Source organism: Penicillium argentinense (assembly GCF_028826775.1).
Source record: "Penicillium argentinense strain IBT 30761 chromosome Unknown utg000009l_segment0_segment0, whole genome shotgun sequence".
In the NCBI taxonomy this organism is placed as follows: domain Eukaryota; kingdom Fungi; phylum Ascomycota; class Eurotiomycetes; order Eurotiales; family Aspergillaceae; genus Penicillium; species Penicillium argentinense.
The window spans coordinates 1,918,483-1,944,564 of NW_026622668.1; the positions used below are offsets into that span (position 1 = coordinate 1,918,483).

Genomic DNA, 26,082 nt, shown 5'->3' on the forward strand with positions numbered 1-26,082 from the left:
TGCTGGTCGCCTCGAACGAATCGGAATAGCTTGGTGCCATACATAACTAGTAACGTAACCCGTAAGCGAGTGGATCATGCAAGCGGCCGGATCAGCCCAGAACACCATACTTAAGGCGATATTTTATAACTTAATAACTCAACCATAATAAAGTATTACTTATTAAAATTGAGTATATAGTATTATTAAAATACATAGAGAAAGCTATTAGATTTTGAAATAATTCAAATCGATTTTAGTAGAATTACCATAAATTACATTGTATTTTTGACTAAACGAAGCCAAACATATATATCTTCTATGAGACTATCTTGAAATATCTGGAACTTATATTGCTACTATAAAGATAATATAAAAGTGTTGATTAAAAATAGATAAGAGGTGTTGAGGTATAGACTCCTAAAATATCGCCTTAAGTATGGTGTTCTGGGCTGATCCGGCCGCTTGCATGATCCACTCGCTTACGGGTTACGTTAAGCAAGGTCCGTATGCTTAGTAATCAGACAGTTAAGATGTGGTGCTAGCCACGTATTCAGTCACGCGCATGATATTCGGATCTCCTTTGGCGAAATCCGTCGGACACATTGACGGGGAACGAGTCCCTTCAAATGTTGCCTCATATGGTGCACTGTTAATTATGATGAGAAAAGAAATGTATCATTGCATGAAGCTTGTGAGCTGAGTTCAGTGAGGTATTCTTTTACATCTCTTTGCAGTGCACCATGTAACACGAAATTTAATTTCTATTCAATCTAAAATTTCTAAGTTTTCAGGTTCTGTGATTATCAGATTACATTGCCTTCGTAGGCGCGAGACTGATCGTAATGCACGACTGCCTCAAGCAAGGCCTGGGTACCAAGAGCACTGGACAAAATTAGCTACCAGCCTTCGCTCCCGGGTCATAATACTTACCAGTCTTCGGGTGTAGAATACTCGGTTGGGTGGTGGCTGACACCATCCTTGCAGGGGATAAAGATCATGGCGGTCGGGCATTGCTGGCTGGTATACACACTGTCATGTCCAGCGCCGCTAGTCATCAGCATCGACTTCTCAGGGCCTACAAGATGGTCCGCTGCGGCCTTGATACACGCGATGCAGTTCTTGTCGAATTTAACAGCTGGGGAGTCGGTGTCGATTGTCCAGTTATAGGAGACTCCCTTTCCATCTTGAGAGGCAATACTGTCAAAGGCATTCAAGCATTCGTCTTGAACAGTGTTGACGACATGGTCGTCAGGATGACGGATATCAAGGGTAAAAGCGACTTCGGATGCAATCGTGTTAGTCGACGCATTTGAGGGCACCCGAATAATGCCTGTTGAGGCAAGAGCGCCGTGTTTCTTTGCGATATCGTTTGAAGCTGCAATCATTCTCGAGGCTGCAAGCAGAGGATCATGACGGTTCTCAAGGGGAGTCGTTCCCGTGTGAGCATCCTTTCCTTGGACAGTCAAGGTCAACCACCTATATCCCTGGGCGCCCTGGACAATTCCAATTTTTCGCTCGTTGGCAGGAAGGATCGGCCCCTGCTCAATATGAAGTTCGAAGTGAGCAGCGAGTGGGTATCCCTTCGGGGAGCATTCGATATCACCCAAATATCCGTGTCGCTCCAGCTCAGACTTGAGAGAAACGTCGGGGTTGTGAATGTCACGCAGGTTCCACGCCTTCTCGATGGGAATTGCCCCGGCCCAAACACCCGAAGAGCACATGGACTTTGGGAATCGAGCACCCTCCTCACTATCCACTCAGTCAGCGACATTTCGAGTTTCTCGAAAACGCGGAAACCTACTTCGTCCAGTTCACGATACCAACATCGAACATCGTCTGGAAATTGTTTTCTTTCATCGTCCGCAACACTTCCAGCGCAGCCATGACACCCAAAATGCCATCATAGCGACCGCCTCGGGGCTGGGTGTCAAGGTGACTTCCCATTGCGATCATCGGAGCAGACGATCCCAATTTTCCGGACTGTCGTGCGAACATATTTCCCATCTGGTCGACTGATAATGAGCAGCCTAGCTTCTGGACCTCATCGGCAAACCAACGTCGCACGCGCGCATCGTCGTCATTGAGTGTCAATCGCGCCATGCCAGTGTCTCTTGTGTTTCTATGCTCCTGTCAGCATGTTCCATTGCAATATTTATCCAACTTGCGACGATTTTCCAGTACTTACTCGCCATAGCGATGGGATGCTCCCCATTCACATGTCTTGTGCAGAGTCTCCCAGAGCCGACCGGCATTGATGCTGAGTGACGATGGAGCTTGGAATCGAGAAGTAGTCGAAAAGGACCTCGTCGCGTTGGGCCTCAACGTGCGCGTCGCACACTTCGGTCCATACATTCTCATAGAATGAGTCGTGGTTTGTGGTCTGCACTGACAATTCTCGATCAGGTGTCCTGCAAGGAGACTCGTGGATGGGTATATGTAGCAGGTTGCCGAGTCCGCCACGCAATGATCGGTATTTGGGTTTGAAGGAACGCCTTCTTGGAACACGCCAGACAGTCGATGGATGCACCGTGGGTTCCACTTGGATTTATTGATTCGTAATTCGGCGAACGCGACTTGGTTCGGGCACCTGGGAAAGCGAGTGGCGGAGGTGCATGTAAAAGAATGGTGGGCGGATCCCGTCGGCTCGGGCGCCTTCCCGCGACATCTGCGAACCTAACCCTAGAATTCTTCACATTATGACGGTAAGTCACGATCGGTTGAGTTATGTAGTAAAGATGCGTTGAAACATCCAGAAATCGACACCGGGAGGAAAGAAAACAAGTTCAAGAAGCAGGTAACGGAGAGATATGTTAGGGTCATGTGATAATTACGTGCCTGTACAGTGGGACACCAAGGAGCAGATAAAAGCAGCATGGGCAGGACGGTCACCTAATTGGGTATACATATTCGGACTTTCACATAGAGAGGATTCTTTTGTATTCCTTGAAAAGGGTTGATGTTCAATTGCATAGTCGTGGTATAGCGAGTGTTCAAACAACACACCAAAGCACATTTGAATGTAGGTACAAACCATCCGAAAATATTCCAAAGCACAGTCGTAGTCCAGGTATCCCAAGTCGTAAAGAGCAATTTAATTTGCCATGACAGAAAAACTCCGATCATCGATCCCATCCAACTCGAAAACACAATGTATCCAGTCCGCCCATCCATTTACCGGGCATATCCTTTCCCGCGGCAGCAACTGCCAAAGCACTGATCGCCTGAAAACGGTTAATACTTCTGCATATGTCACTCTAGGAGCAAGAATACCGTTGTAAGGAAGCGAAGCAGTGTCATTTGTTCCCCTTGACCCCTTGGAAGAATGAACACTGGGAAAGGTTAGAGGGAGTGACGGCTTTGTCGTCGAGAACACCTTACTCAAATGTTCTCACAGAGTCGTTATCAAAGTCTTTGGCCTTGGAGGAGCCATGCGATGGCAGGATGGACAGCACTTTCTCCTTCAGGCTCTTGTTATCATATTGTCCAGACATCTTGGCAGTGTGTTGGTTCTGAAGCGGGATTTCGTTCTCAGAAGTTTGCTTTAGTGTAGGTTTATGGTGTTGGTGTCACAGGTGTGATCTCGAGCCTCTCCCCAGATCTAAAATGTGGCATGAGATCAGAAACAAAAACCTGGGGGACTCGCCGGCTCTTTCATATACCTTTCCCCGGAAAACTATTTTGGGGCTCGAGATTCGGATCGGCAAGTGAGCATTACGTGGGGTGGAGCCGTGGTGACACACAAGTATATCGGCGGGCGCCGAAGTCCATGCGATAGGGGTCGCCATTACCTATCGGGCATCGTATTGTCGGCGATTGCCCGGTCGATCGACGTGACAGATGAGATTGGATGTCTTATCCCGAGGAAAGACTGTGAGGAGCGCCCTGACCGATCGAAATGGAGGATGGTGATTGGCGAACCGCGCGCCTACCACAATTGGGCCGTAGTCTCAACCTTCCTGAAGGAGCGGAATTTTTGCATTTTGGAAGCTGCGGCAAGCATGTTGTTACCTAAATGTTTCTCGCCGGTGAACAAACACGATGCCCTGAAGAAACGACCATAGCGGGAGGGCATTAATTGGCGCATCAATAACAGTTCTTCGTTTTTGTCCTGGCAGTTCCATTCAACCCCGTACTCTACACTAGTCTATTTTCTAATCCATTCTCTAATTCTAGAACTTGGTGGTCAACTTCCATCCACTGCAAACACCTCTGGCCAGAGTAAAGGCAACTGTAGCCGCGAAATACAAAACACCGCCAAAAACGATCAGACCGCCATAGCCGCCGCCTCCATCCCGTTCTTGGATCACTCCTGCAATAGGGATTCCCGTCAGGGTCCCAATGCTGACGATCGTGAACGTGGTCCCATTGCGCTTCCCATAATCTTGCGTGGCGCAGACCTGCGAGATGCAGACGGGCGTCAGGCTAATCGCTGCTCCACTCCAAAAGCCGAATAGCACAGCATAGCAGACGATCGAAGCCATTTTATCACCGGCTTTCAGCCACAGTGCAAGGGTGAGAATGGTGCAGATAAATGATGTCAGCACCATGACGTTGAATCGACCGAGTCGATCTGCGATCAAGCCGGGCAAAAATCGCCCGGGGATCGCTCCGAGGTTCAAGAAGACGATCAGCAGGTAGGAAATTTAATCCCCGATCCCGACGTAGATGGAGTAGGAGGCGATGTAGGTAATGGGTATGAAGACGGCGAATTCCACCAGAAAAACTGCGATGGTGGTCATGGCATAATTGATATCTCGCAAGGCACGGAAGTCCACCGATACCCCGGCTTTCAGGTTTGGCGGCAGCCTGGTCTTCAAAAGAAGGCAGGCTAATACACACATGACGGCGGATAGGAGTGCGACGATCCGAATTGCCCATGGAATCCGATCTTGGGTGCCGCGAAGAGAATAATGAGTGGGAAAACCACGCCCCCGATACCACCGGCCGTACAAGCAACGCCAGTGGCATAGCCTCGCCGTACATCAAAACAGTGCCCAACTGTCGAGACTGCCGGAGTGAACAGCGTACATGCCGAAAGTCCTCCCAGCACACTGAAGGAAAGGGATATTTGGTAGTATTCTGGAAGGATTAGTGATAACCTGATTACCCAGAAAACACTGCATATGGCCTACGTTCACTAAAGCTGAAGCACACGAGAGATACCACCATCCCTATGGAGCCGGGTACAGTTACCCATTTCGGACCATACGCATCAAGAATTGGGCCTACAATAACATTTGCGTTAGCACCCGTTACATAGAGTTATGCGATCCAGGGTTAGCTATTTACCCGCTTGAGCACCGGCAAGATAAAGGAAGAAGCCATAAGCACCGTAAATCCAGCCAATGCTTGATTCCGAGTAGTCTTTCAGCTGATGGGTACTGGTCCATGCGTGAAGGATCCCGAGACTATTCAGGAGTCCCATTGAAGGAATCATCGCACACCATGCTCCAAGTACTACTGACCATGCTTGCAGACCTCCTTCAGGGTAGTCAGGATTTTCGATTGTAACTACTCCCTCTGAAGTATAAGGTGACTCTTCTGTTCCCCTTTTTTGGGCTGCCAACTCGGTCTGTGCCATATTTCTTTCTTTTCACCCGGGGATTATCAGACTGAACGTTTTATCATTTACTGGAAGAAGATATCAAGTCTATAAATTCTATTGACAAAATCTGTGAAAATTGCTAAGTTCGGCTTTTGACAAGCAACTCGGTGAACCTCCTCAGCTCATCACGTCTTCAGTCGGACTCAGTATACCCGGACAGATAAACCGGTGAACTTCAGCTCTGATTGACTCCTCGACCGGGCGATTTCTAATCGGATGACAGCTGAGAGGACCGGCCAACTCGCGTCGTGATTGATTGCTGCCAACTTATGTGGGCCCCAAACGACTACTCGATGCCGCATCCCCGGGCCTCGTACTTCCTAACTGGCAAATCTTCAGCCAAGTATAGACCCTTTCGGATCAAGCTCCCCGGACCAGACCGTCTCGTTTGGTTAGAAATGCCAAACTGCACAGATCTACCTTGAGGTAGTAGGAAAGACTTACATCAAGCCCCACCGGACCGCCCGCCTCTCGACAGCGCAGACTCCGCGCCCAATCAAACGCCCCGTTCACCGAGCCTCTCAGTCCCAGAATCCCAATCTAAGCAAGAAGAGCTCACTCGTTCGCCGCTCGGTATCAACGTCGGCGATCTCATATTCGGATCCTCTACCTCCGTCATGGAGAGTCAATCACTGCGAAGCCAGTAGAATCCTCATCAGATGCCCGCCCGTCCGTACCGGTCAAAACGGCATCCGCCATGCGACCAGTGTCGGCGCAAGAAGCTACGCTGTGAACCTCAGGGAACAAAGTCTTGCCAACGATGCGAAGCGACCGGCTCACCATGCAGCTTCAATATCTCGTCGCGTCGGTTCACGTTGCCGGAATTGAGACCTTCGCCGGTTGCGCGGGAGACCGCTGTCTTTTCCGGGTCAAATAGTATACCAGAAGAGGCAGACCGTCAAAATCCGCCTATACCGGCAGAGCCCGCCTTCGGTAATAACCTTGATCCGGCTCTTGATTCGCATCTAACTGATACGCCTGTTGATGAATTCTTGTTGCCACTTCAGCCCGCATATCATTTCCCGGAGAGGCCGACGCCGCAGGCCATTCAGACGTTGGATCAACTGAAAGGGGTTTCGTCGCAAGTTATTGGCGCATCGGGCGAGTCGGATCCTTGGCTCTTACGACATTGCATGTTCGACGACCATGGCTTCTTGCTCTTTCATCAGGTTCACTTTCGCAATGCCGGTGGTGTGCCACTTGATGAGAAGATTCCGGTGCATTTCCTGGTGACGACGGATGAACTATATGATCGAGCAAAAGAGGAGACTCGATTTCCTCCGAGGGATAAAGCTCGGAATGAGTTAAACGCCCTTGTTCCGTTAGAATCCGGGCAAAGACTGGTCTCGCTGTGAGTAGTTCTCTGCGCTATCACGCCAACGACCCATTGCCCAAAGAAGCATTCATTGTACTATTAGCAAATGGCACCAGATTCATAAAATTTGCCTTTCCCAATCTTCCAATCATCTCGCGGTCTCAATATGGACTCTCTTCATCAAAAACTGTGCCGGAGCAACAGGTACTGCAAAATATACCCGTCCATCTTCTTGCAGCCATCTACGCCTCCGCCCAACCATTCGCCAAGTTCGACGAGTATCTCTGCGTCATGAACGCCTACTCCTCCCCATCAACAGATCAACTATGGCGAATAACCTTCGAGCTCTTATTCGAAGAACTACATACCCCCCACCTCGCCACTCTACAAGCAGGCCTTCTATACCTCCACAAACCAAGCGAAGGCAAAGAGAGCGCGGTAGCAGACAGCTCCTTCGTCTGGTCCTTCGTCGGTCTCCTAGTCGGACTCGCAACTTCACTAGGCCTCACACTCGAATGTCGTCCAATGGGGCTACCGGCCTGGGAACGACGTCTACGATGAAGACTGTGGTGGGCGATTTACGCAGAAGAAAAATGGCGCAGTTTGATGATGGGTCGACCCCCTGATATTCGACAGGACGAATGGGACATGACGGATCTGGACGACGATGATTTTAGGATCGACCAGATGCAGATTGACTTTTTGCTTTCGCCGAGTGATCAGTCCTTGCGGGATGGGGTTTTGGCGAAGCAATTCCAGCATTTTGCGCGGTTGTCGAGGATTGCGGATGAGGTACAGGTTCGCTTGTTGTGAGTGTTTATCTGCTTTGTTTTTCTGTCTAGAAAGTCTACGATGCTGATGAACTCCAACTACCAGTTCGCTTCGCGCGTCCCAGCGCCTATCCTCCAATTTCGACGAGTCCCTCGATACAGCCCGCGGTCTTTTACAGAAACTAAAAGAGTGGTACTCGTTTCTCCCGCCGCAATTGAGACTCCAGAATAAATTGTTCGCGACGATTGATCGAAATGGACCGCAGTCACATTGTCTTCATTTTTCGGTCTCTGCTTCGCCCGATGGTCCGGTCGGCCGCTCCGCCGCGGTTATTCGAAGAGACCGAGGACCCAACCAGCTTCACGAATATGGCTGATGAGTATATCACTCAGATCATTGAGGCGAGCGATATTGAGCCGGTGCCTGCGATTGATATGTCCGATGAGCATGGAGCTGGCAATGCGGTGCTCAAGACCGCGGAAAAATGCGCGGCGACGATGCTACGGTCGGTGATGAGGATGGCATGTGGTGATTTGGCGGGTTTTTGGTATTCATGTAAGTGGTACTCCAAGGAAACGAGCCTATTGTCAGTGTGCAATCCTCACGGTTTTAATATAGGGTCGCGGGTCGGCTTTGCGACGGTTTCCAGCTTCATGATGCTGCTTATCGTACAAGCCCCGTCAAAGGAACATGCCGTCCGGGCTCGGCGACTCGTTTATATGTGGCGACAAGCCCTGAGAGGCCAAAGCCAAGGCTGCGAAGTATTGAACCTGGCGCTTGTTCGCCTGGATGGCCCGCGTTGGACGGGTTTGGCGCGGAACTTTTTCCTTCCCAAACATGTCAAGGAGGGGCTGGAATGCACCATTGACCAATGAGCTCGGCTAGATATAATCAAAATAATTGTTGAATGAGTGCATCAGTCCGGCCCTCACTATCAAAAATCAAGGCTCTGGAGATAGTACGGAATTTTCTCGGGGTGGATGTCTCCCAGTCTGTCGCACTATGCTCGGGACAGACGAAGAACCGCCGGTTCGCATGGGGGTCATTCTCAGAGCCCCCGATTGTTCCACATAAAAAGCGCGATTCCACGTTGACTGGCTGAGACGATTTGTGTTTTCAAGTTTCCTGAGTAGGACGATCCGTCGGTTCCCGGCGGCATCGGAGACAGGAAAGGGGCAGTTGAGGACGAGGCTTGTAGACTGTTGGGCCCAAAGTGGGATGTGGTGGAGCAGCATGGCAACCACGATGTGTGTATGCGACTGCAGAGACACCCGGCTGCATAGCGCTATGAGTTTAGCAGCGTTTAGCACTGATTAGTATTTATCTAGTCGACGCGGGCTGCTCATTGTGGTGGCCGTTCCCACTGAGTCCCGCTGATCTTCGCGGGCTGCACATGCTACAGTCGCACAAAAGGGTGGCGGATCAACGTAGGGCGCTCTCCACTGTCTACTACGGTGTGTCTCAAGGCTGAGTAGTCCTTTTGGGGGCAGCGCAGTCGCAATCGCAGAGGACCAGGAAAAGAACCGGGTCCAGGGGTGAGCCGATGGCCAGGCGTTCGGGAAACCAGACGATGGAAAATGCAGCATCGGATCCATCCACAATGCAACCGATGATCACGGCGTAAGTGCAGCCGGAGTCAGGGGATGGCCTTTTACCCCTTTTTCTCTTCTCCCCCTCCGCCAGAGCGGTTGCTGCCAGGCACAAATCCGACCCCTCGGTCCCACACACAAATTTCCCACCCCCACAATCCCAACCGCTGACAGTCCACAATGAGTGCGGGTACACACCCTGTTGACGGACCTTTTACCGCACTGATGCAGGCGCAGTGGAAGGTGGGGGGCAGGGCCGAGGCTGGGGCCTGTGGCGGTTTTGCGTACTAGAGGTGCGGGACGGGAGTGAACCGTCTCAGTCAGAATGAGGCCCGACTGGAGTTAGCGTATAGTTAGTGAGGAACTTAGGGAGTCGGTGGTTGTCCTGCTGGCAAAACTGTCGAATAAAGAGACACAGAATAGAGTCTTGGCTGAGTCATCCCCCCCCCCCCCCACCCCGCACCCGTGACGATCGGAGGAGCTGCAGCTGTGGGATGCCGGTGTCGGGTTCCGGGCGATCTTGGTATTCTTCTGGCCTCTGCTTGGTGGGTTTGGAGGGGTTCGGGCCAAGGATCTGGTTTCTGGGTTTCTGGGGGAGATCACACGCTGGTCTGCCATGACATCGGGGGAAAGGGGATGACGCTATGGAGGCAACTAGGCCAAGGCCAAGTCCCAGATCTCCTAGCATCCCAATCCCCAGGGTCCCGGGGTGAGCCGAGTGCGGGTAGGGGGTAATCTCCCCCAGTCCGTCCGACGCGCCGGGGGATAACCTCGGGGTCGATCGCTTCGGACAAATGGTTCTCACAGACAGCGAGACGCCAGCAGGGGGGGCGCACGGGAGGAGATGCGGCCCAAGTGTGAGCTTCCCCGGAGCAACGGAAGGGCCATCACCCCCCGCATGGCCGAGAGTGTTTGCACGCATTTGAACGGCCTGAATTGTGATAGTAAACTGCTTAATGATTCAGACAGAAAGGAATGGAATTGAATAGTACAACTGAATGATACTTAGATTTGATTGGAGCTGGCAAGATAGCCCTGTTCGTGCACCGCTCTAACAGTAAAGAGCTCACCGTGGCCGGCAACGACCAGCCGCATCCAGCCTCGACCCGAATGCGAATGGGCGACAGCCTTCTCCACCCGCGGGGTGGGAACGCAACGCCGCCAATATTCTGCCCACCGAACGCAACGCCGGCTACTAATAACCCCAACGCCGCCTTGGGCTCGTATTTTATTTCCTTTCGACTTCTCTCTTCCTTTCTTCCTCTCCCCACCATCCCCCACCTTCTTGAAGTGAGTCCACCATGTCGTTAGATTCCTTCACATCCCCCCCCAATTCACCTCCTCCCGCCCGCACCCTACTTAAGCTTCACGATCCTCTCAACTACTGCCCCGCTCCGAGACTAACTGCTTCCCCCTTGCAGACTGCAAGTTGCGCCGATCTCCACACGTTGATTAACCTATTGCGATTTGGAGTTCGCCATCATGTCGGCCGCCCCCAAGCCCTCTGTGGTAGGTGCAGTGTACCCCTCATTAAAAAAAATCCCCTTTGTGATAGTCGATCGCAGCTAATTCCCGACGCAGGTGCTGGAAGCCCACGAGGTTGACACCTTCCACGTTCCTCAAGCTTTCCACGACAAACACCCTTCCGGTACCCACTTAAAGGATATCAACGAGTACAAGAAGCTCTATGAGGAGTCCATCCGCAGCCCCGACACCTTCTGGGCTCGCATGGCCCGCGACCTGCTTACCTTCGACAAGGACTTTCAGACCACTCACCACGGTTCATTCGAGAACGGCGACAATGCCTGGTTCGTTGAGGGTCAGCTCAATGCCTCCTTCAACTGTGTCGACCGCCACGCTCTGAAGAACCCCGATAAGGTCGCTATTATCTATGAAGCCGACGAGCCCAATGAGGGCCGCACCATCACATACGGAGAGCTCATGCGCGAGGTTTCTCGCGTTGCCTGGGCGCTGAAGCAGCGCGGCGTCAAGAAGGGCGATACAGTTGCTATCTACCTGCCCATGATTCCTGAGGCCGTTATTGCTTTCCTGGCTTGCTCTCGTATCGGTGCCGTCCACTCCGTCGTTTTCGCTGGGTTTTCCTCCGACTCCCTGCGCGATCGTGTCCTCGACGCCAACTCCAAGGTTGTCATCACCACCGATGAGGGCAAGCGTGGTGGCAAGGTCATTGGTACCAAGCGCATTGTCGACGAGGCCCTAAGGCAGTGCCCTGATGTGACTACCTGCCTGGTCTACAAGCGCACCGGCGCTGAGGTTCCCTGGACCCAGGGCCGCGACATCTGGTGGCACGAGGAGGTCGAGAAGTACCCCAACTACCTCGCTCCCGAGCCCGTTAATTCTGAAGATCCCCTCTTCCTTCTGTACACCTCCGGATCCACCGGCAAGCCCAAGGGTGTCATGCACACCACTGCCGGATACCTGCTTGGCGCCGCGCTGACCGGCAAGTACGTCTTTGACATCCACGACGATGATCGCTACTTCTGTGGTGGTGATGTCGGCTGGATCACCGGTCACACCTATGTCGTCTATGCTCCTCTGCTGCTGGGTTGCGCCACCGTCGTGTTCGAGAGTACTCCTGCCTACCCCAACTTCTCCCGCTACTGGGATGTCATCGACAAGTATGATGTCACTCAGTTCTACGTCGCTCCCACTGCCCTGCGCCTGCTGAAGCGTGCTGGCAACGAACACATCCACCACAAGATGAAGTCCCTGCGTGTCCTGGGTTCAGTTGGCGAGCCCATTGCCGCTGAGGTCTGGAAGTGGTACTTTGAGGCTGTTGGCAAGGAGGAGGCTCACATTTGCGATGTCCGTTTCCCCCGTTTACCTCGAGTGCTGTTAATGAATTGCGTGCTAACATTTATTCTAGACTTACTGGCAAACCGAGACCGGTTCGAACGTTATCACTCCACTCGGTGGTATCACCCCTACCAAGCCCGGAAGTGCATCGCTACCTTTCTTCGGTATTGAGCCTGCTATTATCGACCCCGTCTCCGGCGAGGAAATCACTGGAAATGATGTGGAGGGTGTTCTCGCCTTTAAGCAGCCCTGGCCCAGCATGGCCCGCACCGTTTGGGGTGCTCACAAGCGTTACATGGACACCTACCTGAACGTTTACAAGGGCTACTACGTAAGTGAATTCTCGACGTCTATATGAGTTCAGATGCTAACCACTTTATAGTTCACCGGTGATGGCGCTGGCCGCGATCATGACGGCTACTACTGGATCCGCGGTCGTGTTGACGACGTCGTCAACGTCTCTGGTCACCGTCTCTCCACTGCCGAGATCGAGGCCGCTCTTCTCGAGCACCGTAAGTGCCATTTTCCACTCATATTCATAACTCCGTTGGGAGGAAAGCTAACTGGTTATATAGCCATGGTCGCCGAAGCCGCTGTTGTTGGTATAGCCGACGAACTTACTGGACAGGCCGTGAACGCCTTCGTCGCCCTGAAGGAGGGCAACGAGACCAACGATGAGGTGCGCAAGGACCTGGTCATGCAAGTCCGAAAGTCGATTGGACCTTTCGCTGCCCCCAAGGCCGTCTTTGTCGTTGAGGATCTTCCTAAGACCCGCAGCGGCAAAATCATGCGCCGCATCCTGCGCAAGATTCTCAGTGGCGAGGAGGATTCCCTCGGTGATATCTCTACCGTAAGTTCCGCCAGCACTTTGAATCTTTGAGAACATTGCTAACTTTCTTTACAGCTGTCCGACCCCAGCGTTGTTGAGAAGATCATCGCCACCGTTCATGCTAGCCGCAAGTAAGCGAGGTCGGTGAGAGATCCTGCTGGACTCGGAACAACAAGAACAAAAAAAAGAAAAAAAACTAAAAAAATTGGGTCCACGATTTCACGATAATGAATCAGAAAAGAATAATTCTTTGAATTTCATTCTGCGATAATGCCCATGGGCATCGCGCTGAAGGCGGACCGTCGTCCCTGCCCCCAAGCGTTTTAAGGTAAAGTTGGTATTTCCCTATTTCCTGCTTACGAGCATTGCCTCATATTGTATTTGAGATTCCCTGGTAGGCTCGTCATGCAATGATGTGAATAGGAATTCCTTTCAAGGTTCATTTTGTTCCATTATGTTCTATTTGTAGATTCGTAGCTCTCTCGGGATGTTGGCAGTGCAGTTGCTATGCGGAAGTACAATGCACTAGCTTTCTGTTTTCGGGTAGCTTACGACAATAGTAAATAGCTCCTCACGGTTGTAGTGTCCAACAGATGGCATTGCTCCCCCACTAGCTCCAGGCGTGGAATGAAATGAGAGATCAAAGCAGCGATCAAGCCGCACACTGCCGTGCTTTTGCATCTGGAGCTGCATCAATACGGCACGAACAAAGCAATTGTCTCGAACTCGGGCGACCGCCCGAATAATGTAGTACTCACGTGACGGACCACTGTCGCCCGGGCTGACATAAGCGTTCCTGCCTGAGCTGGCAAACTTCACTTTTCTGTCGCGTCGCTCCCTTCTTCCTTCACGCGCACTCTCTCGCCTTTTCAATCTCACCTCTTCCATCCATCTGCGCGCCACCTTATGAACCTCTAATTCTTCAGCTCCAACCGACACCATGTCTTTCGGCTTTGGAGGTGGAGGATTTGGTCAGACCAACAACCAAAGCACCGGCTTTGGGACTGGGTCTGCATTCGGAACCAGCAACACCGGCGGAGGTAGGTTATCTCTTGTTTTCCTTGCGCTTTCCACTTCATTTTGATTCCTGCTTGGGTGCTTTCGTTCTCCCCCATCTGGCTCTCTACACGACCTTCTTCGCTGTCGGCAACAAACCGGTGCTCCCTGACGTCGACCCGCGATGGACAACAACGCGCGCAAGGCGACCGATCTCAACTTGAAAAACCTTGATCGTGCCACAATACATTTCCCGCGGACTCTCTCGATGCTCAGCGACACCGCGACAACGGAAAGGCGTTGTTAAAAGGGGCCTGCTTGAAAAATCAGTCTCTGACCGCGATCCCTACTTCGTTATCTAGGCTTCGGCACCGGCTCGACCCCCTCCGCTTTTGGTAGTGGCAACACAAGCTCTGGCGGTGGTTTGTTCGGCAACACGTCCAGCAGCTTCGGCACCGGCGGAGGTACGTGCTCGGAAATGAGGGAGTCCCGCGATTTTGCTCGTCCTATGTCTTTGAGGAGTTTGGTCCTTTTTCGCATCACACAAACGAAATTGGGACTACTTTTTCTGGTGATTCCCTCAATCTGTGGCTATGGTCTACGACCCATGTTCCGCGCACCAGCTTTGCAAGCCATTTCGAGCTTGTGAAGTGCGACAATCAATTCGGACTGGCACGTCGACAACATCCCGGACCCTGAGCAATGCGAATCCAAGGACACCCTCATACAACTGAGCTCTCTTTTTGCATCGTGTGGACTTTTGGCTTTCGTTTAACCAACGCGACTCTTGACAATGGCTAATCTGATTTTTTTCTTCAGGTTTCGGCGCAAACAACACCAATCAGTCTACTTCTCTTTTCGGCGGCGGCCAGCAAAACCGCCCTGGTGGCTTCGGCACCACTAACACCAACACTGGCGGAAGCCTATTCGGAAACACCTCAGGCACCGGCGCTACTGGCGGATTCGGCTCCAGCACTGGCGGTGGATTCGGATCGGGAACAACTGGGGGAGCCTTTGGCTCCAGCACCAACACCGGCGGTGGCCTTTTCGGCGCGAACAAGCCTGCTGGAGGATTCGGCTCCGGCACTGGCGGTGGATTCGGATCTGGAACAACTGGCAGCGCATTTGGCTCCACGCCCAGCACCGGCTTCGGAGGAGCTGGGACTGCACTTTCGGGCGGTGCTGTGCCTCCCTGCGATGGCACCGGCTCTACTCCTTTCAATCCTTTCACCGAGAAGGACACCAATTCCAGCATCATGAACCACTACCAGAGCATCAACTTTATGCAACCCTACCAGAAATACTCGTTCGAAGAATTGCGACTGGCCGACTATGAGAGGGGACGTCGCTATGGCAATGGTAGCAACCAAGCAGGTGCTTTTGGGAACTCCAACTTCGGCAGCACTGGAACAGGCTTCGGGACCCAACAGAACACTGGAGGCTTTGGCTCCGGCACTACTCCCTTCGGCGGTGCCAACACAAGCACTCCATCTGCATTCGGAGGAGCAACGCAGACCACCGGTGGATTTGGCGCTGCCAACAACTCGACCTCTCTTTTGGGGGTGCAAACAAACCTGCAACTTCGATGTTCGGTGGCGGCACGGCAACCACACAATCTGGCGGTGGTCTCTTTGGTAGTGGCACAGCTACTGCCGGCACTGGCGGTGGATTCGGAAGCAACACAGGTACTGGAGGCGCCTTTGGCGCCAACACCAACACCGGAGGTGGCCTGTTCAGTGGCAATCAACAGCAGAACAAGCCCGCTTTTGGCGGTACGGGAACAAGTACCACTGGATTCGGTGGTAGTGGATTCGGCACCCAGCAAAACACTACCAATTCCAACCCCTTCGGCGGTGGCACAACTTCTACATCCACACCTTTCGGTCAGCAACAGCAAACCGGCACTAGCGCCTTTGGCGGTGGCCTAGGTGCCAGCCAAAATCAAACGCAGAACAAGCCTTTATTCGGCGGCGGTGGTGGTTTCGGTACCAACAACCAACAGCAGCAAGGCTCTTCTTTGTTTGGAGGAGGCACTCAGACTCAGCAACCCGCTCCCGGTGGCGGCCTCTTCGGCGGTGGCACTCAGAACCAGCAGCAAAACACTGGATCATCATTGTTTGGTGGTAATCAATCCCAGCAGGCTTCTGGTGTTGGTCTTTTCGGCGGTCAAAACCAACAGCAGCAGAAGCCCGGCGGCCTTTTCGGTGGTGGAACCGGTACTACCGGCAGTGCCTTCGGGGGTCTGGGCAGCAGTCAGACCCAGCAGCCCGCTGGAGGTGGTCTATTCGGAGGTCAGAATCAGCAACAACAGAAGCCTGGCGGTCTTTTCGGGGGTTCTACGGGTGGCACCGGCGGTGGCCTCTTCGGTCAAGCCAACAACACCCAGCAAAATACGGGCTCTTCGCTCTTCGGCGGACAAAGCCAGCAGCAGCAACAGCCTGCTAGCAGTAGCTTGTTCGGTGGTTCCCAGCCCGCGCCGCAACAGTCGCAACCGGCCCCCGGCAGTTTGACTACGAGTCTCCTTGGCGGTAACCCATACGGCAGCCAGTCCATCTTCTCTGGTCTTCCCGCTCCCGAGGCTCCCTCGCCGGGCCCATTGGCCACGCCTCTTTCTTCCAGCATGAAGCAAAAGCAACGTGCTCCGCTGCCTTACTCCATTACACCCAACGGTGCCAGCCGCCTGAGCACTCCTCCCAAGCGTCAAGGCTACGGTTTCTCTTACTCGACCTATGGATCGCCCTCTAGCTCCAGCAGCACGCCCAACGGGTTCAGCAACAGTCTCCTGGGTGGTGCTGGTAGCAACAGCCTGCGTGGCAGCATTGGCGGTAGCTTCGGCCGCAGCTTCAGCAAGAGCTACTCCACCAGCAACCTTCGCAAGACCTTCGACCCTGAGTCCGACAGCGTGCTTTCGCCGGGGGCTTTGCAGTCTAGCGGCGGACGCGGTAACGGTGGTAGTATTAAGCGCCTTACCATCGACCGCAGTTTGAGAACCGATCTCTTCGCTCGTTCCGCGAGCAACTCGCCCGCAACTATCACCAATGGAGATGATTCCGCTCAGTCAGACAAGCTCAAGAAAAAGGTCAGCTTTGACTCCACTCCGACTAGCAATGAAGTCGTTCGCGTGGAATCTAAGAGTCCCGATCCTACTCCTCAAGAGCTCGGCTTCCTGCGCTCCCAACGCCGAAGCGGTAGCCTGAATGGTATCGATGGCTCCAACAATGAACGCCCTGAGATGGAGTCCATTAGCCGTGACCTTGCTGTCGTCCCCGAGAATGGCGAGCCTATCCCCGCTGGCAGCTCTTCTGTAAAGCGTCTTGCCTTCGTTCCTGGTAGTGATCCTAAGCCTGGCGAGTACTGGATGAAGCCTAGCCGCGCTGAAATCAGCAGGATGAGCCGTGACCAACTCAAGCAGGTCATGGATTTCACAGTCGGTCGCCAGCACTGTGGTTCGGTCACCTTCAACGGTGCTGTTGATCTTACAACTGTCGACCTCGATAACCTCTACGGGAGGATTGTGGATATCGGTGTCCGCAAGATTACCGTCTACCCTGACGAGGCTGTCAAGCCGCCAATGGGCAAGGGCCTGAACGTTGTTTCTACTCTTCGCATTGAGAACTCCTGGCCTCGTGGCCGTGACCGAAAATCGCCACTTCCTATCACCAGCGGTCCCCTCTTCGACAAGCACATTGACCGTCTTCAGAAGGTGCAGGATACCGAATTCTTGGACTACGAGACCGAGACCGGTACTTGGGTTTTCCAGGTCCCTCATTTCACTACTTATGGCCTTGACTATGACGAGGATGAAGAGGACGAGAGTCTCAACCAGAGCGCCCTTGGTGCAGGCCCTGTTGATAACCGCACCCCCAAGGCTCAACCCGACCACCCCGCGAGCTTTGAGCAGTCCGCTACCTTCTCCATCGACGAGTCCTTTGTCGGCTCCATGGCTGGTGTCGACGACGACACCTTTGACTTCAAGAAGCGTAAGCTTGTGCCCGGTTCGTTCAGCAGCCAGGCTATGGACATGGAAGACGAGGAGATGGGATCCGAGGGCGAGACCGAGTCTTTTTTAGAGGAAGGCTCCACGGGTTCGGCTACTGAGCAGGATGACGATGTCACCGAGAGCCAGCGCTCTGGCGACTCTGTAGTTGGATCAGATGGCGATCAGGAGATGGACATGGCGGGTTCCTTTCCTGATCTTCATCGCACCGTGGAGCGGGAAGAATCCCAGAGCACCGATGGTGATCTGGAAACTACCCACCCTGTCAGGCACTTTGGCACACCTCCTAAGCCTCGCCTGGATCTCAGTGGCGATTGGGCTGAGCAGCTTCAGCGCACGATTAGTCCTCGCAAGCAAAACCGTGACGCCTTGCGCGAGATTCAGGCCAATGCCTTTACGGATCGGCCTCTCTTGAACGAAGGCTCCTCAGAACCGAAATTGACCGGTTCTCCGAAGAAAGGTTTTTCAAACAGCATCGACTTGATGAACTCCCTGTTCCAGCAGCCACGGAAGCAAAATGCTCCCTCGCCACTGAAAGCTTCGAAAATGCAGCCCAAGGGCTTCGAGGTCCGCAATCCCTTCCCTGTTTGCACATGATTTCAGTTTTCTTTATTCGCTTCATTTTGCCCACTATTTCCCCAAGCACCCTGTTTTTATCCTTGCAAGATGTACCTAGCCCGATTCCATTCATTTGCACATGCCCCACCTATAGTTGACCAATTTGAGAATCCTGAAGCTAAAACTTTTTTACTCTCTCTAGTGGCCCTACAACAAGCAGCCCAAAACCTTCGCCGGTGACACCACAGAGATGGATCAGGCAGACGCCGCTTTCCACGATTCTTTCAAGCCTCGATGGGGGCCAATGGACTCCCTTATTTGTGCGAAAAACGACATGGCCGATCCAATCTCCGATATCTACACTCGGTGGCAAGAGAGCTTCTCTGTTTTCAGCGAACAACGAGACATTGCAGTCATGAAGTCTAATCAGACTGGTCAGGTACGTCGTCACCTTATGTTTAACCCCTTGAGGCTGGGGCTCATTTTTGCGAAGTCAAAGGGAATGTTGGATCTGCAACAACAGCAATCTACCGTCGCCCGTGTGGACGGCACTCCGTTCGTCCGCCTCTCCGGGGTTGACCTGCGTCAATTTGCCTTCGCGCCTTCCAAAGATGAAGAACGATTGGTCTGGCAACTGGTCAACATCCTGTTCAATGACGATATTGAGGATGATATCTCGGCTGGTGTACCACCGCAGCTGCGACAGCAATTTGCGCATCGCATCAAGAAAGACCGTCTCACCCGTCTGTGGCAAAATATCATTCGTGAGAGACATAGTCAGTCTCTGGACTTTCATCGCTCCGCGGAAGAACGTGCTGTTTATCTTCTCTGCTCCCATCGGGTTGAAGAAGCTTGCAAGACCTTGGTGGAGAGTGGGAACCCACATCTGGCCACGCTCGTGGCGCAAATCGGCCGCGATGCTACCTCTCAGGCCGATATGGCGCGGCAGATTAAGGTCTGGGGTCAGAACAACATTCTCGCCGAGATGAGCGAGCCTGTTCGTGCTCTTTACGACCTCGTTGCAGGTAACGGTCTTCGCAGCGAGGGCAAGTCCGGTGGTGCCCTGGAAGACCGGGCTTCTACTTTTATCTTTTCTGAGCGATTCGAGTTGGATTGGTTCCAGGCTTTTGGTCTCCGTCTCTGGTACAGTACCACTGAGGATGAGCCAATCGAGGCTGCTGTCTCCAAGTTCCTCGATGATCTGGATACCGGTCTTGAACCTGCCTTCCCACATCCCTCCCATCGCGCCTCTTGCGGGTCCCCTCAACCCGGCTCTGATACCCTTGGCCGGGAATCTCCTTTGTGGGTGCTGCTGAAGACTTACGCCGCAGTCAGGGGCCACAAGAATGTCCCGCCTCTCGAGCTCCCTGCCGCCATCCTGCCGGAATCTTTGTCTGGCAACCGACTCACCAACCGCCTCTCATTTCAACTTCACTACGTCCTTACTGCTGCTATCGGTCCGACCGAAGCCATCAAAATTGACCAGTACCAGGCCGATCGGCTTGCGTGGGACTTTGCTTCTGAGAACATTGCCAATGAAGAGTTTTGCGCTGCCATCTTCGTTCTCCTACATCTGTCTCAAGCTGATGATCGAAAGCGTGCCGTACAGGATACCTTAGCCCGCTTTGGCGCCTCTCTGCCCGATCCCACCACTTCCGACGGTACTACCACCGATCCAGTCTGGGAATTCCTTGTCGGTGACTTCCAACTTCCGGAAGCCTGGATCTGGGTCGCCAAGGCCCTTTATGCCCGTGCAAGCGGCGATGCTATCCGCGAGGTAGATGCGCTCATCCGTGGCAAGCACTGGAATGATGCTCATGCCACTTTCTGCCGCGTCGTTGGCCCCACGGCCATCATCTCACGCGACTACGCTACTTTGGATAAGCTCATCACCGGATTCGGCGATGGTCCGGAGCGCAAGATGCGTGGCTGGTCGTCTGGCGGTGGTATCTATGAAGATTTCCTGCGGCTCGCCACCGCGACTCGTGGTCGACGTGACCCAACCCGGTTGAGTCGACTGGTGAATGCCCTCGTCGCTAAGAGTGACCATGTCCGTAACGGTTCGGGTATGGATGGTCTCGAAGAGCGCGTTGCGTTCAAGGAGATGAGCCGTGCTGTGGCTAGCTGGACCACCCACGAAAATGTCCAGGCAAGTACCCTTTTTTCTTGTTCTTGTTGTGAACGTTTTGCTAACAACTCCTTACAGACGGTCGAAGCTTCGAAGATGCTCGGTCTGCCTCTGACAGGCGATGCTCGTGTTATGCAAACAGTGGAGATGAGCCGTCGTTACTTCGGTATTATCATGGCTGGTGGCTATTAAGCCTTTTTTACCCTTGATCTATTTCTGAGCAAGTACATTCACATCTTACTTCCGTGGTCTGTCATGTGCCATCTTCCCCTGTTTCTACGTTTAATTCTCCTTTGTTCTGTGACCACGATATGAACTGTATTCTAACCAGCAATTCTTGCTCAATTCATACTCCTACGTAGACATGATGTGGAAGTAAACCAAATAATTACAGTTTGTTTTGCTATTAGTATACACTGACTTTTGTCGGGTCTATATTGGAAATGGATGTCACTGAAATCAGTCTTTAAGCAACGGTGGCCTTCGCAAAGACATTCCGGATCTCCTTCATCTCCTTTCCTTCCGCCAGCAGCAACCCCAGCAAGACGCGTGACTGCTGCGGGTTGAACATACCACTAGCAATCTTGCTGTCGTCACCCGTGATATCAGCTGTGGGAACCTCGCCGTTGACGGTTCGGTGGCTCAGGACGACGGGGATGTTGGTACGTGACACGATGTCGGAAATGGTGTTCCCGAAGTCAGTGGAGATGCCTCCTGCACCCTCACCAGCGACCTAGCATGTCGTCAGCATTGCAATCATGGAAACTCTTACCGCTATCAACGGCCGAGGATCAAATACTCACCACAATACCCTTCGCGCCGTTCTTCACGGCACTCTGGAGCGTATCACTGTGCATATCCTCATAAGCATACAGGATATCCACGCGGGGGATAGCATCCACATCCTGCACATCAGCGACATGCTTGGCATTCGCCTGAACGGCCGGATAGTAGAAATACGGCTTGTTGGAGACGATCATTCCCAGATTCCCTTGCTCATAGGCCTTGAACGTGTCCATGGTATTCGCCTGAGTCTTCGTAGCGAAGAACGCCGAAACAATACGATCGTTCATAACAACCAGTGCACCACGCTCCTTGGCATCCTTGTTCGCGGCAACGGTCACGCCCTGGAGGAGGTTCATGGGTCCATCAGCAGAGATAGCAGTCGAGGGACGCATCGAGCCAACGAAGACGATGGGCTTGCCACAATTAACACTTGCGTCGATGAAAAATGCAGATTCCTCGAGGGTGTCGGTGCCGTGGGTGACGACGGCGCCGGCCATGGTGGCGTCATTGCAGACGCTTGTTTGTAGGGTGTGTGTGAGGTTTAGGAGGAGAGATGAGGAGACGTCGCCGCTGTTGACATTGTCGAATTGGACGGCGTTAACGTTGGCGATGTCGTAGACTTCCGGGATGCCCGAGAGGATCTTGTTGATTCCCAGTGCCCCGGATTCGTAGCCTGCTGTTGCGGTTTTGTCGTCGCTTGTGCCAGCGATGGTGCCACCTGATAATTGTAAGTTATATGATTGGATGACGTTTTTGGTGGGGATTGTAAAGCAATATACCTGTAGCCAGGACGGTCACGTTCGGGAGGGAAGCATTGAAGTGGTTGAACTTCAGGCCGTTGGAGTTGGTATAGGTGACGTTTGTCGCCCGGGAATGAATCAAAGGAGAAGCATAGCTCGTAGCCACGAGGGCTGAGATAGCCAGCGTTTGGAAATTGGGACCCATAGTTGGAGTTCGATCTTTTTCCCAGGAATGAAGGAATTGGGATCTTGTGTCTGAATTGCTTGACTTCCACAAACCCGGAGCACCTAGAGCAGAACTATATACTGCTCGGACAGCGCTTATTGCGTCATTCGGCTTTTGCGGACCCGAGAGTCTAGGCATCTTTGACGAATTGAGGTTTGTTACTTGGCCACTTGGTTCAAATCAAGGTCCCCGTAGTCAATGGGTGAGGACATCGTACTCCGCCCCTGTAGAAGGCGCGGAAGGGGTGGATCGGATGTGGAGACGGATAGCACAGTTGGAGTCGTGCAGAGAGGTAATGAGCGGCGATCGTCATTGTTCTCGAACAAAAATGGAGAGGGAGGAAACGTGTTGGCTACGATGATCTTGGCGATTTTTGCTAATAATAGTGTCTCCAATGTTGCCTGCTGGGCATTCCTTGTCGAGTTTAATGAACCGTAGACCTCGCGGAGTCTATTTCCGATCTGCACGAAATGAATACGAGAGGCACTAGCGTGACAATGACTTAGGTAATTCAAACCTGATCTCCTGCAAAGTTCCATCAGCCCCGATCCTCAAATACTCAACCTAAAAAAAAAAGCCTCAATCAATGACTAACGAGAAACTCGGGCATCTTGGTGCCAAGCCGAGCCAAGTGCGAAAGCTGGGAAATATCGGCTCATAATCGGAAGAATCGGGCCAGCAGCCCGATTCTCCTATTCGCCGTTACAACCGAATGGACGATCGACAGCATCAGATATGATCACATTATCATCTAACGCTCAATCTCCCCAATGGGCCGATCCGCCGAATAGGCCCATTTCCCCTGGGATCCGGCTGTGGAGACCCCGTCGCCTCATATTTGCAAAACTGTGAATAAAATAACGCGATTGAGTTTGAAGATGATTGTTGTTCTAGATGTCGCTCGGTTGTGGTCCGAAGTGTTATAGCAGTCACCTTGAGATGTTGCCTTGTTATTTTGTTGGAGTCTGGTTGCGCGATAATAAAACGATTGAATTTCATTCGAGAAATCTCAGTTAGGCATTACTGTAAGCACGCCTTTCTTGCCTCTGACTATGGCTACGCCGATATCTCAAAGATCTTCAATTTAGACAAGGACAAATATGGTATGAGCTCCTCAGTAATTTCCACCTCCAGAAGTGTTCTTTCTAAGTAAACATTCTACCTACTATGTTATACCGGTGGATCTACTATCCGATTCCTATCTCATCCGACCTATTTTGATGTCCTATTCGTTCCAAATTCTATTCATCGCTTATTTTACTCAACCTATCTTGGACTCCTTGCCTTGCCTACGCCGGGGTATTGTTGTAACAATTCGCTCCCAGTTGTACCTATGACATTTGAAGTGGCGTAATACACCAAAATTCTGGTCGTGGCACGAGTCTGGAAATATTGCAGTGCTGCACCGAGGTATAACATGTAACTCGAAATAGAGTTACTTGCTTTGAAATGACCAAAGTTGATGAATGATATTTGAAACAGGTGCTTCATGTCTGATTCTACAAGGTATTTATTATCATGCACTACTGCTTTGCAATGAGACGTGCCACGTGACTTCCACCCAATTTGGAGGTGGGTGATAACTGTGTACTACGAGTGAACTAAGAGTAAGTGAACACGTAAAATGCATCAATTGCTATCGACTGTACATGAAAGGAAAATAACCTAGACGCGACAGGAAGGGGATCGAACGGAGTAAAGGAAATATGGAGACAACCGCCTCCATCGGCCAGGAAAGAATCATTACCGGCCCGGAAGAGGAGGTTCACGGAGATCTAGTATAGAAGACATCGACCTGTTCCTGCTTCGCTTTTAGAGAGACAAGAGGAAATCGGGTTGAAGGGAAGAAGATTTGGGCGTTTTTTTCTTTTCTTCTGTATTACATGCCGGGGGAAATCAGCTTGCCCTCAGCACGGCTCTCGGGGTGCCAGCCACCAGCGAAGGGAGCGCTGCCCAGCTCCTTCTGGTACTGTTGGATGCGGGCCTCCAGCTCGGGGCGGAAGTGACGGATCAGACCCTGGATGGGCCAGGCGAAGGCCTCACCAAGAGCGCAAATAGTGTGACCCTCAACCTGCTTGGTGAGCTCCTGGAGCATGTCGATCTCACGCTCGCGGGCATTGCCAACCTCCATGCGCTGCATCATCTGCTGGGTCCACTTGCTACCTTCACGGCAGGGGGTGCACTGACCGCAAGACTCGTGGCGGTAGAAAGAGGAGAGACGGGAGATGGCGCGCACAATGTCGGTGGACTTGTCCATGACGATGACGGCGGCGGTACCCAGACCAGTCTGGGAGTCCTTGAGGGCGTCGAAGTCCATGAGTTGGTTGTCGGCGACAGACTTGGGAATAACGGGTGTCGAAGAACCGCCGGGAATGACGGCATACAGGTTGTCCCAGCCACCACGGACACCTCCGCAGTGCTTCTCGATCAGCTCACGCAGCGAGATGGACATCTCCTCCTCGACGGTTACGGGATTGTTGACGTGACCGGAGATACAGAACAGCTTGGTACCGGCGTTACGTTCACGACCGAAGGAAGAGAACCAGCTGGGTCCGCGGCGCATGATGGTGGGAACGACAGCCACGGTCTCGACATTGGTGACGGTACTGGGGCAACCGAACAGACCAACAGCAGCGGGGAAAGGAGGCTTGAGACGGGGCTTGCCGGCCTTGCCCTCAATGGACTCGATGAGGGAGGTCTCCTCACCGCAAATGTAGGCGCCCATTCCACGGTGGACGTAGACGTCGAAATCGTAACCGGTACCGCACGCGTTCTTGCCGATGTAACCTGCCTCGTAGGCCTCGTTGATGGCCTTCTGCAGAATAGTCGCCTCGTGGTAAAATTCGCCACGGATGTAAATGTAGGCGGCATTGGCGTTCATAGCACGGCCAACAACCAAGCAGCCCTCGATCAACTTCTGGGGATCCTTGCGCATAATCTCACGGTCCTTGCAGGTACCGGGCTCACCCTCATCAGCGTTGACGACCAGATAGCGCGGGCGAGGGTCCTTGTCCCAGTCCTTAAAGTTCATGAACGACTATAATTGAAGAAACGAAGCCCTGGTTAGCCAATTGCCCCCACAATGCGTTCTGTTTCGACACTTCGAAAGGTCGGGTTGTCGGTTCCATCCCACTTACGTATTTCAGACCCGAGGGGAAACCAGCACCGCCACGGCCACGCAGGCCGGAGGCCTTAATTTCAGAAATGAGCTGAAAACTTGTTTTAGCAAAATCAGGTTCACGGAGTCCGCCCGCTACACCATCCGAGGTGGACGGGAAACATCGTAAAACCCACCCAATCATGACCCTTTAGAACGATATCCTTGGTGCGGTGCCAATCACCATACTTCATAGCCGACTTCAGATCCGCGCCGTGGTGTCCATAGAGGTTGGTGAAGATCCGGTCCTGGTCCTGGAGGCCGCCATGGTGCTTGACGGGAGGAGCCTCCTGCACAGTCGCGAAGGAGCGGGCGGCCGCCCCATGAGCGCGGAGGGAGCGGGTGGAGAGGTGGGAGAGGGAGGAGGACGAGGGAGCCGCCGCTCGAGATATCATGATGACGGATTGCGATGCGTGATGGCGGGTCTCAAGCGATCATGGAGGGAAAGGGAAGGAGGAGCTGCCGGCAATTCCTGCGCTCTGCTGAACGATCCGCCTTTACGTGGCGCCTGATTGGGCGGTGAGTCCACGTGATGTGCTGAGTAATGACCTCGTTCCGGTGGTTTCCTGATTGGGAAGCGCCATAC

At 52.8% G+C, this 26,082-nt stretch overlaps 10 protein-coding genes across 10 annotated transcripts; 3 read left to right on the plus strand and 7 right to left on the minus strand.

The window, feature by feature from the left end:
* Positions 1-785: 785 nt before the first annotated feature.
* On the minus strand, positions 786-2,334 carry N7532_008315 (M20 family metallo-hydrolase; the record flags this gene model as incomplete). The annotated part of the gene is made up of 4 exons (XM_056620807.1): positions 786-864; positions 913-1,731; positions 1,784-2,101; positions 2,168-2,334. The coding sequence occupies 4 exons, from the start codon at positions 2,332-2,334 to the stop codon at positions 786-788; spliced, it is 1,383 nt and encodes a 460-aa protein (XP_056471613.1).
* A 767-nt stretch (positions 2,335-3,101) lies between these two features.
* Positions 3,102-3,473, minus strand: N7532_008316 (uncharacterized protein; the record flags this gene model as incomplete). The annotated part of the gene is made up of 2 exons (XM_056620808.1): positions 3,102-3,203; positions 3,375-3,473. The coding sequence occupies 2 exons, from the start codon at positions 3,471-3,473 to the stop codon at positions 3,102-3,104; spliced, it is 201 nt and encodes a 66-aa protein (XP_056471614.1).
* Positions 3,474-4,151: 678 nt separating this feature from the next.
* Positions 4,152-4,529, minus strand: N7532_008317 (uncharacterized protein; the record flags this gene model as incomplete). Its single annotated transcript, XM_056620809.1, has 1 exon — positions 4,152-4,529. The coding sequence occupies one exon, from the start codon at positions 4,527-4,529 to the stop codon at positions 4,152-4,154; it is 378 nt and encodes a 125-aa protein (XP_056471615.1).
* Positions 4,530-4,625: 96 nt separating this feature from the next.
* N7532_008318 (oxalate/formate antiporter) lies at positions 4,626-5,407 on the minus strand (the record flags this gene model as incomplete). The annotated part of the gene is made up of 4 exons (XM_056620810.1): positions 4,626-4,768; positions 4,822-5,061; positions 5,115-5,207; positions 5,272-5,407. The coding sequence occupies 4 exons, from the start codon at positions 5,405-5,407 to the stop codon at positions 4,626-4,628; spliced, it is 612 nt and encodes a 203-aa protein (XP_056471616.1).
* An 839-nt stretch (positions 5,408-6,246) lies between these two features.
* On the plus strand, positions 6,247-8,548 carry N7532_008319 (Zn(II)2Cys6 transcription factor; the record flags this gene model as incomplete). Its single annotated transcript, XM_056620811.1, has 6 exons — positions 6,247-6,938; positions 7,019-7,422; positions 7,489-7,711; positions 7,779-7,865; positions 7,939-8,228; positions 8,292-8,548. 6 exons carry the CDS (start codon positions 6,247-6,249, stop codon positions 8,546-8,548), a joined length of 1,953 nt encoding a protein of 650 aa, XP_056471617.1.
* A 1,150-nt stretch (positions 8,549-9,698) lies between these two features.
* On the minus strand, positions 9,699-10,184 carry N7532_008320 (uncharacterized protein; the record flags this gene model as incomplete). Its single annotated transcript, XM_056620812.1, has 1 exon — positions 9,699-10,184. The coding sequence occupies one exon, from the start codon at positions 10,182-10,184 to the stop codon at positions 9,699-9,701; it is 486 nt and encodes a 161-aa protein (XP_056471618.1).
* Positions 10,185-10,744: 560 nt separating this feature from the next.
* On the plus strand, positions 10,745-13,043 carry N7532_008321 (acetate--CoA ligase; the record flags this gene model as incomplete). Its single annotated transcript, XM_056620813.1, has 6 exons — positions 10,745-10,771; positions 10,844-12,088; positions 12,150-12,410; positions 12,462-12,591; positions 12,655-12,929; positions 12,984-13,043. The coding sequence occupies 6 exons, from the start codon at positions 10,745-10,747 to the stop codon at positions 13,041-13,043; spliced, it is 1,998 nt and encodes a 665-aa protein (XP_056471619.1).
* A 1,563-nt stretch (positions 13,044-14,606) lies between these two features.
* On the plus strand, positions 14,607-20,779 carry N7532_008322 (nucleoporin family protein; the record flags this gene model as incomplete). The annotated part of the gene is made up of 5 exons (XM_056620814.1): positions 14,607-14,673; positions 14,724-15,628; positions 15,655-18,468; positions 18,662-20,602; positions 20,666-20,779. The coding sequence occupies 5 exons, from the start codon at positions 14,607-14,609 to the stop codon at positions 20,777-20,779; spliced, it is 5,841 nt and encodes a 1,946-aa protein (XP_056471620.1).
* A 274-nt stretch (positions 20,780-21,053) lies between these two features.
* Positions 21,054-22,318, minus strand: N7532_008323 (asparaginase ahrA; the record flags this gene model as incomplete). The annotated part of the gene is made up of 3 exons (XM_056620815.1): positions 21,054-21,320; positions 21,391-22,091; positions 22,153-22,318. The coding sequence occupies 3 exons, from the start codon at positions 22,316-22,318 to the stop codon at positions 21,054-21,056; spliced, it is 1,134 nt and encodes a 377-aa protein (XP_056471621.1).
* Positions 22,319-24,218: 1,900 nt separating this feature from the next.
* N7532_008324 (NADH-quinone oxidoreductase subunit NuoF) lies at positions 24,219-25,891 on the minus strand (the record flags this gene model as incomplete). The annotated part of the gene is made up of 3 exons (XM_056620816.1): positions 24,219-25,376; positions 25,477-25,548; positions 25,634-25,891. The coding sequence occupies 3 exons, from the start codon at positions 25,889-25,891 to the stop codon at positions 24,219-24,221; spliced, it is 1,488 nt and encodes a 495-aa protein (XP_056471622.1).
* Positions 25,892-26,082: the final 191 nt, after the last annotated feature.